We start from the raw sequence: 15,624 nt of genomic DNA, 5'->3' as shown, positions 1-15,624 counted from the left end.
TGTGACAAGTACAAAATATATATAAAGGCTGCCTAGTAATACTGTCAGTACTAACAGAAAAAGTGAAAACAAAGAAAAACCTGGCGTCAAAAGTTCATTGGATAATCCTGTACTCCTCAGGGGATCAGCACACTTGCTTGACAGGCCATGTAGGGGAAAAAACACAAACAGACACAGATCATAGTGCAACACTGTAGGGTTAAAACAGGTCTACACTAAAAAACTATTTATTAAATAAAAAGAACTATGCCATAAAATGGTATGGACATGTATATGTTCTCATTTGTCCATACCATTTTATGGCATAGTTCTTTTTATTTAATAAATAGTTTTTATAGTCACTAGGAGTCTCTATGTTATATGTGCAGTGTGTGTATTAGTGTAGACCTGTTTTAACCCTACAGTGTTGCACTATGATCTGTGTCTGTTTGTGTTTTTTCCCCTACATGGCCTGTCAAGCAAGTGTGCTGATCCCCTGAGGAGTACAGGATTATCCAATGAACTTTTGGCGCCAGGTTTTTCTTTGCCAAAACAAGTAACTTACTTCCAATTGAAGTGCTCATACTGCAAGCGCCGGTCGTGGCACGCCGTACTGCAATGCGTACGGCTGGGGAAGAGATTCTGAAAATTGTTTTTATTCTGGCGACGGCCGTGTCACATGAGCGGTTCAGCCAATGAGGGCGAATCGCTCACGGCCACGCCTCCAAGATTCCTCTGCTCTCCCTCCCTGGTATAATCAAGATGCTGACTGGGTGACGTCACAGAATAGCGCTGCCGCCCTGCAGTTCCTTCATATAATCTCAGCCTAAATCCCCTCCAGAATACTACTGTATATAAATTTAACTCATATAACATTACTCCCTTGCCCCGTAACATTTCCTGCTTTTGTAATTTAAAAAAAAAATACTTTAGTGTTAAAAATCATGGTTTTCTTCATCTTCAGTGTCTGCGGTTACCATGGTAATTTATAGACTACACTGAACTCCAGTGCTTTTAATCTCACAGACACGTAATATATCATATCTCCTGAACACAGATATGGATTCGAAAAATAAAAACAGCGACGGAAAGGGCAAGATGAGATCTATTGAACTTAGTGATGCTTTAAAGTGGCAACTCCCCTTCCCCAGAATCCTATATACATTTAACGCGTAGGCTGCGCCTATATTGCCGGTGACAGCGACGCGACGTCGCCTCAAAACAAATGCATTGCCGCTGTTGCGTGCGCTTACAGTAAGCGCGATGCGACGGCTTGGTCGCGATCGCTGGAAGCCATCTCAATTGGATTTTTCCAGCGACCGCAGCCCGACGTCACAGTCGCCAGCACTATAAGCGGCACATCTTGCGTTTTTTTGTGTGTGTTAAAAGTTATGGTTTTCTTAATCTTCAGTGTCTGATGTTACCATGGTAACCTATAGACCACACTGGACGCCATTTTAACCTCCCAGACATCTACTACTTAAAATCTCCTGAACACTGCCTTGGATGTGAAAAGTTGCAAAGGGCAAGACTAGATCTATTGCAGTAAATGCTGCTTTAATATTCTTTTGGAGTTCCTGATACAAGAACAAATGCATCTGATCCACTTCCTCCACAGGGAGTCTCATAGGGACGCGTTATAAAAAGCCGCGCTCTCCCATTGGCCGTTCGATCTGCTCGTCACGAGTGAGGTGAGGTTTCCATGGTTCAATAGGCGTGGTTACGCGGTCTCAATCTCATTGGCGCGCCGGACCCTGCTCCTCCCCGTTGCTGGAAGACAGTTTGGAGTGGGCGTGGCTCCCAGTATTGTCCCAGTGATGTAGTTATTGGGTGGGCGCGGTCTCGGTGCAGGAAAGAGACGTTGCACAGGGGAGTCATGTGATTGGTCAGCGGAGGTCACGTGAGGGAGGGAGCTCCTGCAGGACCCTGTGAGGTAAGCAAAACTGTGTATATACTGTACTGTATGTACATATCTATATATTCTGTATTCTATCTATATACATATATTATAATATATATATATATCTATCTCAGCGACTGGTGGTGTATACCTAGGATATATATATATATAAATAGAAAGAATATACGTTACCTTCCGAGGACTGATAAAGTGGAGACAGCACACAGTAGGAAGATGACAAAAGGTTATATTAGCTTGAACAGCATCTCAGATAACCATGTTAAGCATCTGTGATGCTGTTCAAGCTAATATAACCTTTTGTCATCTTCCTACTGTGTGCTGTCTCCACTTTATCAGTCCTCGGAAGGTAACGTATATTCTTTCTATTTATTTTTAAGGGACAAGCACCAGGCCTTATTTTCTTTACTAGGAGTGCATCTATATATATATCTCAGAGGCTGGTGGCGTATACCTATAATATATATGTATATCGCCTATCTATATACATGTATATCTGTCAGGGGCTGGTGGTGTATACCTATAATATATATATCCTATCTATGTACCAGGGGCTGGGGGTGTATTTAGCTCAGGATCGTCATATATATTTATATATTATTTAGAGTATGTTTAAATATAGATAGAAATATGTATTACTTGCAAGATGACTACTTACTTGATATGTGTGTATATATAATGTATGTATGTATATGTTACATATATACTTATTTGTTGTTGGTGAAATGTGTGTTTATATATATATATATATATATATATATATATACACACACACATCTATATTTCATAAACAACAAATAAGTATATATCTAACTTCAATGTGTGTGTATGTATATATATATATATATATTTATATATATATATATATATATATATATATATAAAATTTCTGTTCCACCTCTCCCTTTCTCTCTAAGGTCACAGTGTGTCACTGTCATATTGCCATGGGTGTCCACCTAGGACCACCGTCCCCTCTCCCTGTCCACCGGCTGTGACCTCCATTACGGGTTTATAATGAGAGAGAAGATGCGTGTGTCTTGCTGACTGCAAAAGATCCCTCACCCCTATCGGCACAGGAGGTAACAAGGGGAAATTTGCCATATTTCTTTGTTTAAAAGGTATTCTACTTCAGTAAACATACACAAGGACTCACAAACAGTCTGATCAACAAAAGACTTTACACAAAGATTGTAAACCCCCCACCCCACTTTGTACCTATACTTACAAAAAAACAATCGGCTGCATTTATCCCATAAAACAGGTCACTGTCATTAGGTCACTTTGCTCCTACGTGGAACTGACCCATTAATTGTTCCAGATCTACATAATACACCATCTGTGTTGCATACAATGAAGAAACTGTCATGTCAGAGTAAATGGCCGGCTGGATTTGAACACGGCCCAGCGCTTTCTGATTATAGGGCTGTCAGCGTTTTAGGATATCCAGGAAGCTGGGTTTCCTTCCTTTAAAACCCCCCAAAGCAGCCTAAATAACATAATTCATGCTGACATTAATCTTTTTGGGTAAACATTGATTTTGTTGAGATATATATATTTTTGTGCCGAAGGAATGACAGCTTGATTGTGGAGGAACAGCAAGTGAATTTATGGGTCAATTGGACGTAGCCGACCAAATGAAAGCACTCTTGTGTAAACAATTGAAACCTTTGAGTGCCGGAGGCATCGCGGCCACTACGGCAATCGCAGCCATGTGACAATCACATGATCGCTCCGTCACTGGTGACGGAACAAAAGGGGAGGAGTCCTGCTCCTTTCATTCCACTTGATTTGTAGATTGTGTGGGGAGCGCGGAACATGATCACCCCTATAAAAACGAGGGGGAACTTTATGGATTGACGGACCCCATGACGTGTTACCTATGTCCCAAGGACGCCCATAGGGTTAATAAATCAAATCGGCTTCAGTTAACTTATCTAAGCGTGCTAAAAGCAAATATTTTGGCTGCGTTTGTGTTTCTGGAATTAATTACACGTTGCCTTTTTGCATGGTCTTTGAATGGTTTATCAATCAAGTGTTTTCTTTACCCATAGCCATCTCTGTCCATATCTGAGAGTTGATAAGAGGAGGGGGGGGTATATTTGCCTGTGCAAACTCTTGTTGAATACATAATGATATCACACAAGATGACGGGACAGTGACAGCTGACTGGAGGCCTGTAATTGTTTAGAGGCTCCTTAGTATCTCCATATGTACGCTGGGGCCTTGTAGTATTTTAGTGGTACTGTACATACTTTCCATGTTAAAGGGTCAGTACCCCGTTGGAGCAAAGTTACCTAATAACCATGACATGTATATTGAATTTAAAGGATTAGTCTTGCGTGGGACTGACCCTTTAACCCATTAAACATGTCACTGTCATTAGTCCAATTTACTCATAAGTGACGCTGACACTTTCATTTTTATCTTCCTCTGGCTACTAAATCTTCTTCTTTCTTCCCCATGAATGAATTCTGTAGTGTCTGTAACAAGTTCTCACCTTCTGTTGAATCCTTTCCGAGAAGCCAATGATGGAGAACAAAGGTTTCCGACGCTCCAGCCTGAACAGTTTCCACAGCAGCAGCGATGAAGATATGGTGGAGATTACCGAAGCCACGCTGGACTTCTCCATTACAGACGACGTGCCCCCTATAGACCGGGACATGGCAGGAGGTAACCTGAGAGTTGTTTTTTGTTGTACAAGGCAAGGTGCATTTACCCCCAAATTGTCCCTAAACCCTTAGGTTGCCCCAGTGACGTTCCCTTGACGTCTGAAAGGCTGGCACGCCAGTGGCCGACCATCCTTTTAATGCTCTTTTCTAGGAAGAGACCCTGTTCTCCATCGAAGGAGTGAATGTGATTGGAACAAGAGTGGAGCCCACTCCAATTCCGTTTTGCGTTACTTAGACCTGGTCACCACCGTGTGTTTGCTACGCCAAGCGATGACAGCGAAAGGGTTAGAGCATCATTCCCCCCAATATCAAATATTTCTGTTTTTAAACTTTTATGAACCACGAGGTCCCCAGGAGCTGAGTCGAGATACAGTACTTAAATTTGACAGTACTTGCAGAAACAAACAAAGATGGCTGTGGAGTTACCCAATCGAAAGCTGCAACGCCATTTCACGATTGTCACAACTTTCTGTTTACCACCTGAGTGAGTTTGAGACCTGTGGCCATATTTTGTATCTCCCGGACAAAAGTTCTTGGATAGGTATTTCAAAATCTTAGAAACCGATGTTTATCTGGAGTCGTGCGATTTAGCTCTGGGGTGACCTTGTTTCAAATAAGATAAAGTGTGTGTGTGTATTTATATCAATCTATATCTCAATAACACAAAAAAATTAGGATTGCGCCTAGGTCAGATCAATCGTAAATATCAATATTGTGATATTAAATCTATTAATTATATATGGTAACTAAATAGAAGATCTATTGACTGTGAGAGGTATACTAAGCTTGAAACAGAACTATGGGTAGCTATAATAATACGAACTGTGCATAAAACATAATAAATCTACTGCTATGCCAATAAACTTCAATATATAACAAAATCAATACATACAAATAATAAAATGTCCAAAAAACTTAGCATATCAGCTAATTGTGATCAAATGAATCTTGTAAGTCCACCGCGAGGCTGTACTCAGGAGGCTGGCTGATTTTGAATAAACGGATACTACCAAATCTTCAAAGCGAAACGTAGAAAAAAGAAAAAGCGCCCGCTCCTAGTGTAAAATCAATGGGGAGGTCTATTTTCCTGAACAAGTAACAAAGGCACACTCACAAACATCCGATTTTATTTCAAGCCGTGTATGAGTAAATTCGTGCTCCAAGGACGTGGCTCCACCAGATCAGCTGTCCTGTGTATCTCCTGGGGAACTCCGCTGACTCTGCCTCCCTCCAATTCGGGTCCTCCGGCGGTTGTAGATTAGTTCTACCTTCAGGCTATTTGTCTGGATCAGCTGGAAACATCCTTGTCCAAAGTTTGAGAGTGGCTGTAACGATGTAGGCTAAAAGCAGCAACCCTACGCGTATCTTCAGCTGAACGCTGATGTCATCAGGGATCCTTATAGCAGCTCTTTCTTGGAAGATAAAAGGCCATACTGGTGTGCACCATCATTCTGTTTTCCCTTATTTCGAGATATTTATGCATCATACCACTTACCTGATACAAGAAGATGGAAAATTCTACTTGCCACTGGGGAATTTGCCTTTTTTATTCAGACAAACTGTAAGTAGATATACTGAGGGAGCCAAGACCCCCTTCCCTTTTTGCAACAATCCTATACAGTTGTACACTATATATTTCTTCTTCTTTTCTGGGTGATTTGGAGAAACGCTCCCTCTGGATTCTGGAAACGTGTACATGCTAAAGGGAATTTGAAGCAAATTCCCAACAGAGGTCCTGAGATTTCTACAATCACAAAGTCAATACCTACAAACATTTGTATTACTTTACTTTTGTTTTTCACATCACTATTGTTCTAGTAACTTGCTGAAATGGACAGGACTCACTGCAGTTCCTTCCCCTCATACAGAGGTAACAGGAAGGGTTCACAGTTTTAGTACCTGCATTTTTGGTTTACCTTGACGTTGGTATGCAGGCTTACGACGCTTTGGCCAAAGGGTTTAACTAAATAACCAAGTTATTACTATTATTATTCACGTATTTAAACTTTATACTCATTACCATATATGTTTTGTCAATTTGATGTAGCATTGGGCACCCGTGTCTTCTGTTGTACGTATAACATTTGCCACGCTCAGTAGCACTCATTTTGGCATAAATATATATTCATGATGTAGGAGTTTGAGCTCGCTGGGAATGTGTGTTTATTAGTCACACTAAAGTTTATTATACACTTGTTACACTTTATTTTGTCACATACACTACTTCACTTTGTATTGTATATTTATGGTTCACTTTGAACTCTAATTACTACGTATTATTATTATTATTAATAATATTATTATATGTTTGTTTAAGCGCCTTTACCATTCACCTTTGGATATTTGCACTAATTGGAAGTAGACTGATCTATATTTCTTGAGGACTCCTTTCTTGTGGATGAGTATAACTATGGCATTGCTTCATTGCTCTGAAATGTTCCTGTTCTTCAAGCATTTTGCAAGGATTTCTTTTACTTTCCAAGCTTCTTTCAAGATTTCAGTTGCAATTCCATCTTTCCCGGGGGCCTTCCCATTTGCTTTTGACACTTCTTTTGGAAGGAAGCATGGTTCGTCATTGGTGGTTTCTTCTTGGTTGTCCTCAGCTGGATTCTGTCCTGTATCTGTGTACCTGTTCTGTCCTGTATCTGTGATTCTGTCCTGTGTTATCTGCGTTCGCGTTTAATTTAATGTAGAAGTTCTCAACTCCCTCTACGATAAGTATACAGTAGTTTATTGTTGATAGTCTTATTTGAGTGAAATGATTTTGCTTCTTTCCGACCATAAATCGCAGCTTTTTGTCTTCTTTAAGCGTCTGTTATCTTCAATAGTCTTCCTCAACATATCACGGTTACATCTTCTTACATCTTCCGTTATACGTTTTCGAATTGTCTTGCACAGCTCTGCATGTTCAATCCTATTCTTACTACTTGGGATTGCTTCATTTCTTGTAATTTCCTCATTGTTTTGTCTCATCAGATACGGTTTACTTTCTTTTTATCCTGTTTTGGTAGCGATTCCTTCATATCATATAATTTTTTTTGTGCTTACAACTACAATCTTCAAAAGTTCTTCATAATCGTTTGTTAAAATGTCTAATGTCTAACTTCTCTAAGGCCGACAATTTCCCATTTAATGTTTTCAAGTTCGTCTTCCAGTTCTTGCAGTGCTGCCTCACTGGAGAGAGTCCAGCGGTTGTAGGTAGCCAGGTTTAGCTTTGAATGACAGCTTTTGTTTAACGTCCGGAGGTTCTTTGCACCCTATGCCTTCTTCCTGAGCACTGTCGAGCCGAGGGGCAATCCTGCCTCCGGAGAATGAGGGTCATTGCATGTTTCTGTGTTTCGTATTTGCGAGTTGAGGCCGTACTTGCCATGCCGGCTTCATTTGCATGTTGGGAAGTACCTTTCCCACTTTAGCCGGGTATAGCGTTCAATTCAAGCTTTCGTAGTATGGTTAAACCTTACAGCACAAGTGCCATTATACATCTTCCCAAGCGCCCGTGTCTCCACCTTGCCACTACTTCAATTAACTGCCTGGGAGCAGACTGCAGCAAAGGCCAGTATAAAAGGGGGATAGTACGCAGGCACACCAGCTCTTGGAGAAGAAACATCACATTGATTTAACCATATCAACATTTCGGCTCACCCTGGAGCCTTTCTCAAGTCTTTAGTGAACCGAAACGTTGATCTGTTTAAATGTCATATTTTTTTTTCTCCAAGGTGTGTGTGTGTGTATATATGTATATATATATATGCAGTGGTTGACAAATCACCAAAAAATCTACTCGCCACACAAAAAAATCTACTCGCCACCTAGTACCAAACGTGTGCTGCTTGGGCCAATATTTACTCGCCCGGGGCGAGCAAATGTATAGGTTTGTCGAACACTGTATATATGTATGTATGTGTATGTGTGTATGTATGTATATGTATGTATGTATGTAGGTAGAGGTATCAGTACCGTGTTAGCCGAGCTTCAATAATCAAAAAAAAAAGTAGATGATACCGTTCTGTGGCTAACGAAATGCTTTTATTTGTGCGAGCTTTCGAGATACACTGATCTCTTCTTCCGGCGATGTTACAATGAATGAGGCAAAAGGGAATACTTAAAAACAGTGTCTCTTGAAATGTTATCTGTGCTGTTCCTTCCCCCGGTGTGGATGTGTTTTATGGCTAGAGGTGTTAAATGGTTACTGAAAGCAAGTGAAGAAAGAGTGTGTATGTGTATCAGTGTGAATAAAAATGAATGGAGAGCCCACAGTATATACAGTGCTTTACACAAGGTGTGTGTGGAGTGGGACTGGATATAAATGGTGTGGGTGGGTGTGGAAATGTGAGAGTTAGTAGCACAACTAAAAGTGTGTGTGGATACTTAGTGGTCCCTATTGGTGTATAGGGATGGAAAAACAAGGAGTATTAGTATGTGTGAGAGACAGCTGTGTGTGCATACATATAGCACAGTATGTACAGACATGGCCTTTAGCGCTTATGGGACGAGAGTTCACTACTGTCAGTAATCTTATACTATATTAGTGAAAGCACTGTATGTTTGCCTGCCTGCCTGGATGTCCGGTGTCCCTAGGGGAAATCTCATTGGTCCCTTGGCCCGCCCGCCCCCGCACACCTCTCATTGGCCTGAGGCGGAGTGACGGGCCAAAGGACACACAGGGACACACACACACACACAGGGAACACAGGGACACACACACAGGGAACACAGGGACACACACACACAGGGGGGGACACACACACACAGGGACACACACACACAGGGACACACACACACAGGGACACACACACACACACACACACAGGGGGACACACACACACACACACACACACACAGGGACACACACACACAGTGACAGACACACACACACACACTGTTACATACATTAGCGGGGCTCACAGTGTTAGCAGCACCCGCGCGCACCTCCTCCTCTCCCCGTGTCTCCCGCGCTTTCACCCCGACCCCCCCCTCCCCCGGCGCCGCTACAGTCAGCGGGACACACACACTATTATTACCCCTTCAGCGCCCCCCCCCCCCCCACCCAGTGTCAGCGGCCGTGCGAGACCCCCCCTCTATATCTCCCACCTCTCCCCCCCCCCACACATATACATGCCCCCCCCTCCCCGGCGCTACAACTCACCCCTCCCCGGCGGGGGAACAGCCAGTGGCCAGGCAGGCTGCCTCGCGGCGCCGAGTGCCCAAGATGGCGGCGCCCGGGACACAGCGGGGGAGCGGCCACAACACGCTGCCTCCCGCCTCAGATCCACGTGGGACCTGCCGGATGGGTGAGTGAGCGGCCTTCACCTCCCCTCCAGCCCCCCTTCACCTCCCCTCCACCCCCCCCCCTCCCCTCCAGTGTCAGTGTCTCCCCGATACCCCCCCCCCGGCGCCGCTACAGTCAGCGGGGGAGCGAGCGAGCGAGCGCCCGGGACACAGCGGGAGAGCGGCCACAACACGCTGCCTTCCGCCTCAGATCCACGTGGGACCTGCCGGACGGGTGAGTGAGCGGCCTTCACCTCCCCTCACCCCCCATCACCTCCCCTCACCCCCTTTCACCTCCCCTCACTCCACTTCTCCCTTCCACCCCCCTTCACCTCCCCCCCTCCACCTCCCCTTCACCACCCCCCCTTCACCTCCCCTCCACCCCCCCTTCACCTCCCCTCCACCCCCCCCTTCACCTCCCCTCCACCCCCCCCCTTCACCTCCCCTCCACCCCCCCCCCTTCACCTCCCTTCCACCCCCCCTTCACCTCCCTTCCACCCCCCCCTTCACCTCCCTTCCACTCCCCCCCTTCACCTCCCCTCCACCCCCCCACCTTCACCTCCCCTCCACCCCCCCTTCCCACCGCCTCCCCCCCTTCCCACCGCCTCCCCCCCCTTCCCCCCCCCTTCCCACCGCCCCCCCACCTTCCCACCGCCTCCCCCCTTCCCCCCCTTCCCACCGCCTCCCCCCCCCTTCCCACCGCCTCCCCCCCCTTCCCACCGCCACCCAGCCCCCCTTCCCACCGCCTCCCCCCACCCCTTCCCACCGCCTCCCCCCACCCCTTCCCACCGCCTCCCCCCACCCCTTCCCACCGCCTCCCCCCCTTCCCACCGCCTCCCACCCCCCCTTCCCACCGCCTCCCCCCCCCCCTTCCCACCGCCTCCCCCCCCCTTCCCACCGCCTCCCTCCCCCCCTTCCCACCGCCTCCCCCCCCTTCCCACCGCCTCCCACCCCCCTTCCCACCGCCTCCCACCCCCCGCCATCCCACCGCCTCCCACCCCCCGCCATCCCACCGCCTCCCACCCCCCGCCATCCCACCGCCTCCCACCCCCCGCCTTCCCACCTCCTCCCACCCCCCGCCTTCCCACCGCCTCCCACCCCCCGCCTTCCCTCCGCCTCCCCCTTCCCACCACCTCCCCCCTTCCCACCACCTCACCCCTCCCCCCTTTCCACCACCTCCCCCCCTTCCCACCACCTCCCCCCCCTTCCCACCACCTCCCCCCCTTCCCACCACCTCCACCCTCCCCCCCTTCCCACCACCTCCCCCTTCCCCCCCTTCCCACCACCTCCCCCCCTTCCCACTACCTCCCCCCTCCTCCCCCTTCCCACCACCTTCCCCCTCCTCCCCCTTCCCACCACCTCACCCCTCCCCCCCTTCCCACCACCTCCCCCCCCTTCCCACCACCTCCCCCCCTTCCCACCACCTCCCCCCCCCTTCCCACCACCTCCCCCCCTTCCCACCACCTCCACCCTCCCCCCCTTCCCACCACCTCCCCCTCCCCCCCTTCCCACCACCTCCCCCCTCCTCCCCCTTCCCACCACCTTCCCCCTCCTCCCCCTTCCCACCACCTTCCCCCTCCTCCCCCTTCCCACCACATCCCCCCTTCTCTCCCTTTCCACCACCTTCCCCCTCCTCCTCCTTCCCACCACCTCCCCCCTTCCCACCACCTCCCCCCTTCTCCCCCTTCCCACCACCTCCCCCCTTCCCACCACCTCCCCCCTTCTCCCCCTTCCCACCACCTCCCCCCTTCTCCCCCTTTCCACCACCTCCCCCCTTCTCCCCCTTTCCACCACCTCCCCCCTCCTCCCCCTTCCCACCACTTCTCCCCTTCCCCCCCCGCTCCCCTTCCCCCCCCCCGCTCCCCTTCCACCCCTCCGCTCCCCTTCCCCCCCCTCCGCTCCCCTTCACCCCCCCTCCGCTCCCCTTTCCACCCCCCCTCCGCTCCTCTTCCCCCCCCCCTCCACCTCTTTTTTTCCCCTTTCCCCTCCCACCCCCTCCCACACTTCCACCCCCTCCTCTAACCCTTCCCCCCCTCCTCTAACCCTTCCCCCCCTCCTCTAACCCTTCCCCCCCTCCTCTAACCCTTCCCCCCCCTCCTCTAACCCTTCCCCCCCTCCTCTAACCCTTCCCCCCCTCCTCTAACCCTTCCCCCCCCTCCTCTAACCCTTCCCCCCTCCTCCACCCCTTGCCCCCCTCCTCCATCCCTTGCCCCCCTCCTCCACCCCTTGCCCCCCTCCTCCACCCCCTCCTCCCCTTCCCGCCGCCTTTCGCCTTCATGCCCGCCTTACCGCCTCCCCACCCCCGCCTCTGCCTTTCACCCGCCCTTACTCCGGCCGCCTCTGCCTTTCACCCACCGCCTCACAGCCGCTGCACGCACTCAACAGACACCCGCCACACTCGACATATACCTGCCGCCACACACACCTGCTGCCTCCCGCCCCTACGCACCGACATCACTGACCCACCGCCTCACACCCTAGCAGGACCCCCACTCACAGACAGCACTCACAACCCACGCGCCAGCCGCCGCCTCACACCCTTGCAGGACCCCCACTCACAGACAGCACTCACAACCCACGCACCACCCGCCGCCTCACACCCTAGCAGGACCCCCACTCGCACACAGCACTCACAACCCACGCGCCACCCGCCGCCTCACACCCTAGCAGGACACACGACTCAGATTTTTACATCACTTATGCCACCAAAATATACATTGTACTGTGGTGTGGTTACAATAAACCATTTTTATACAACATCGTATTACATTTTCTTCCATCTTTCTTTTCAATATTATTATCCAACCTTTACAACAAACAGTCACCTATTGTTCCACGATTTATAAATAATAATACCTATTACGCATTTACATCCCGGGCAACGCCGGGTCTCTCAGCTAGTGACTCATAAAATTTCGATCTCTGTTTAGGCCACTGCTAAGTGTCCCGAACAGTTGCATAAATTTGTATTCATGCAACCGTCTCTCTTTCGGGGTTTTAAGATTACCTTTGAGTATGGCAACCCTCAGATCGTCCATCTTATGGCCAGAGTCAGAGAAATGTTCGCCAACAGGACTGTCTCTTGTACCGCGTGTGATGCTGTGGCGATGCAGGTTCATTCTCTTGTTTAGCCCCTGTCCTGTCTCACCTATGTAGTAGCAGCCCCCTGGGCATTTCATGCACATGATGAGGTACACGACATTGCTGGAAGAACAGGTGAACCTTCCTCTGATTTTGTATTCCCGATTCCTGTGTGGTATTTGTATTGTGTCCGCTGTGTAGAGCATTGCGCAGGTTTTGCATCTTGGGTCCTGGCATGGTTTTGTCCCGCATTCAGTTGTACTGCTGAATACTTTACTCCTCACCATAATATTCTTGAGATTATGGGGTTGTCTGTATGATAATAAGGGTGCTTCAGGGAAGACCTGTTGCAGTCTTGTATCTTCCTGGAGGATGGGTTGTAGTTTCCTGGCGATCTTGCGTAGGGCTCCTAGGTGTGGGTTAAATGTGACCACCAAAGGTACCCTATCACTTGTCTCCTTCTGTTTGTATTCAAGGAGATCACTTCTTGGTATTCTGGTGGCTTTGTGAATTTGCTGGTCTACAATTCTGTGGTTATATCCACGGTTTATAAAGTCTGATCGCAAGACTTTAATCCGCTGGTCTCTGTCTGCTGTGTCGGAGCATATCCGGTTGTATCGTATGGCTTGACTGTAGATGGTTGCATGTTTGGTGTGTGTCGGGTGGAAGCTGTTGTCCCTCAAATAGCTGGCTCTGTCTGTAGGTTTGCGGTATACAGAGGTCTGTAGTTTGTTGTTCTTTATAGTAATGGTGGTGTCTAGGAAATGTACTTCATCCGGGGAATGGGTGAGTTTGAGGTTGATGGTCGGGTGGAAAGTATTGAAGTTGTCATAGAACTGTAGGAGGTCCTGTTCGCCAGAGGTCCACATCAGGAGGATGTCATCGATGTAGCGAAGGTATGTAAGGGGTTTCAAGTGACAGGTGGACAGAAAGTCACTTTCCAGTTTTGCGCAGAACAGATTGGCATACTGTGGCGCCATCCGAGTACCCATAGCGGTCCTGGTTGTCTGAAGGTATGTGTCATTTCCAAATGTGAAGTAGTTATGGGTCAGAATAAATTCGATGCATTTAGTCACTGTCTCTGTGAGTGGCTCCTGCGGTCCCAGAAAGTATCTGCAGGCTGAAATCCCATCCTCGTGGGGGATGTTGGTATAAAGTGACTCTACATCCATGGTTGCTAGTAGTGTTCCTGTTGGGAGGGGGCCAATTGCATTCAGTTTGTTTAGCAGGTCGGTGGTATCCTGGATATAGCTGGGTGTGTTCCTGACGAGTGGTTTTAGAATGCCCTCCACCCAGCCAGAAATATTCTCGGTAAGTGTGCCAGATCCAGAGATAATAGGGCGCCCAGGGTTACCCTCTTTGTGAATTTTAGGGAGCATGTAGAATGTGCCAGGTTTTGGGTTAGCTGGTATCAGGTCCAGAATTTGTTCTCTTGTGCGGATCGGGAGTGTTTTAATGATCCTGTTGAGTTCTCGCATGTATTTTTTAGTTGGATCCTCCTGCAGTTGGGTGTAATACTTTGAATCAGAGAGTTGCCTGTGCGCTTCCCGCAGGTAGTCTGTGGTGTTCATTATGACCACTGCTCCTCCCTTGTCTGCAGGTTTGATTGTTATGTTGTGGTTGGCCTTTAGCGATTCTATGGCTCTCCTCTCCATCAGTGTCAGATTATATTTTTGTTTCCTTACTTTGTCCAGGATGGTGGTTTTGGCGCTGTGTCTGAAGCTTTCAATGTACCGTTCCAATGTGGGGTTGCGCCCAGTTTGTGGGATCCAGTTTGATTTTTGCTTCTCCCTGCTCATGTGCAGCGGCTCTCCTTCTGCAGTGTTGGCATAATCTTGGTTGTGTCTGTTGTGGAAGAACTCCTAAGTATCCACACACACTTTTAGTTGTGCTACTAACTCTCACATTTCCACACCCACCCACACCATTTATATCCAGTCCCACTCCACACACACCTTGTGTAAAGCACTGTATATACTGTGGGCTCTCCATTCATTTATATTCACACTGATACACATACACACTCTTTCTTCACTTGCTTTCAGTAACCATTTAACACCTCTAGCCATAAAACACATCCACACCGGGGGAAGGAACAGCACAGATAACATTCCAAGAGACACTGTTTTTAAGTTTACCTTTTGCCTCATTCATTGTAACATCGCCGGAAGAAGAGATCAGTGTATCTCGAAAGCTCGCACAAATAAAAGCATTTCGTTAGCCACAGAATGGTATCATCTATTTCCCCCCCCCCCCCCCGATTATTTATATATATATGTGTGTGTGTATATATATATATATATATATATATATATATATATATATATATGTATATATAAAAAATTGCACAGTAAATAAAAGTCCCAATGTACATCCACTATGGCAAATTATTTGATTCATTTCTATATGGTTTTCTTATAAATACGGGTCATTTAGTTCAATCGTTTGGTCAAAACATGTTAAGCTGCAACCACGTCACATTGACCATAACAGCAGGTGCCACAATACCGATTTTATACTGTGTCCTTTTGTATGTCCCCCACTGCACGGCGAGAGGAGGAAACCGAATGATAGGCAGTAGCGCTGGATGTGTCGCGTGTGTACGGTGCCTTAGGGCACGTCTGGTTTGTAACCAGTTCTATTTAACTGCACTGTATCTTGAACACAGTGTTGCTAAATTGTAACCCCCTAAGCACCGCATACATGTGC

General features: G+C 47.8%; 2 protein-coding genes across 6 annotated transcripts in view; one reads left to right on the top strand and one right to left on the bottom strand.

Moving 5' to 3' along the window:
* Positions 1-1,733, bottom strand: part of LOC142467357 (uncharacterized) — a 70,840-nt gene extending 69,107 nt beyond the window's left edge. The window contains exon 1 of one of the 2 annotated variants that reach the window (XM_075572934.1): positions 545-1,733. The gene's annotated coding sequence lies outside the window, so the exon portion shown is untranslated. The remainder of the gene's footprint in view (positions 1-544) is intronic. The other variant, XM_075572950.1, reaches the window with a different exon arrangement.
* Positions 1,734-1,796: 63 nt separating this feature from the next.
* CLCN5 (chloride voltage-gated channel 5) overlaps positions 1,797-15,624 on the top strand; it is a 35,475-nt gene continuing 21,647 nt past the window's right edge. Inside the window, exons 1-3 of one of the 4 annotated variants that reach the window (XM_075572929.1) lie at positions 1,797-1,912; positions 2,815-2,976; positions 4,420-4,567. In XM_075572929.1, coding sequence (XP_075429044.1) covers positions 4,423-4,567 — 145 coding nt within the window. In that variant the 5' untranslated portion in view covers positions 1,797-1,912; positions 2,815-2,976; positions 4,420-4,422. Of the gene's footprint in view, positions 1,913-2,814; positions 3,016-4,374; positions 4,568-15,624 lie in introns of all 4 variants that reach the window. The other 3 variants (XM_075572926.1, XM_075572928.1, XM_075572927.1) reach the window with 3 other exon arrangements.

Source organism: Ascaphus truei, chromosome 16 (assembly GCF_040206685.1).
Source record: "Ascaphus truei isolate aAscTru1 chromosome 16, aAscTru1.hap1, whole genome shotgun sequence".
In the NCBI taxonomy this organism is placed as follows: Eukaryota; Metazoa; Chordata; class Amphibia; order Anura; family Ascaphidae; genus Ascaphus; species Ascaphus truei.
Note: the sequence above shows the minus strand (reverse complement) of the source record. Positions and strands in the feature narration are given on the sequence as shown.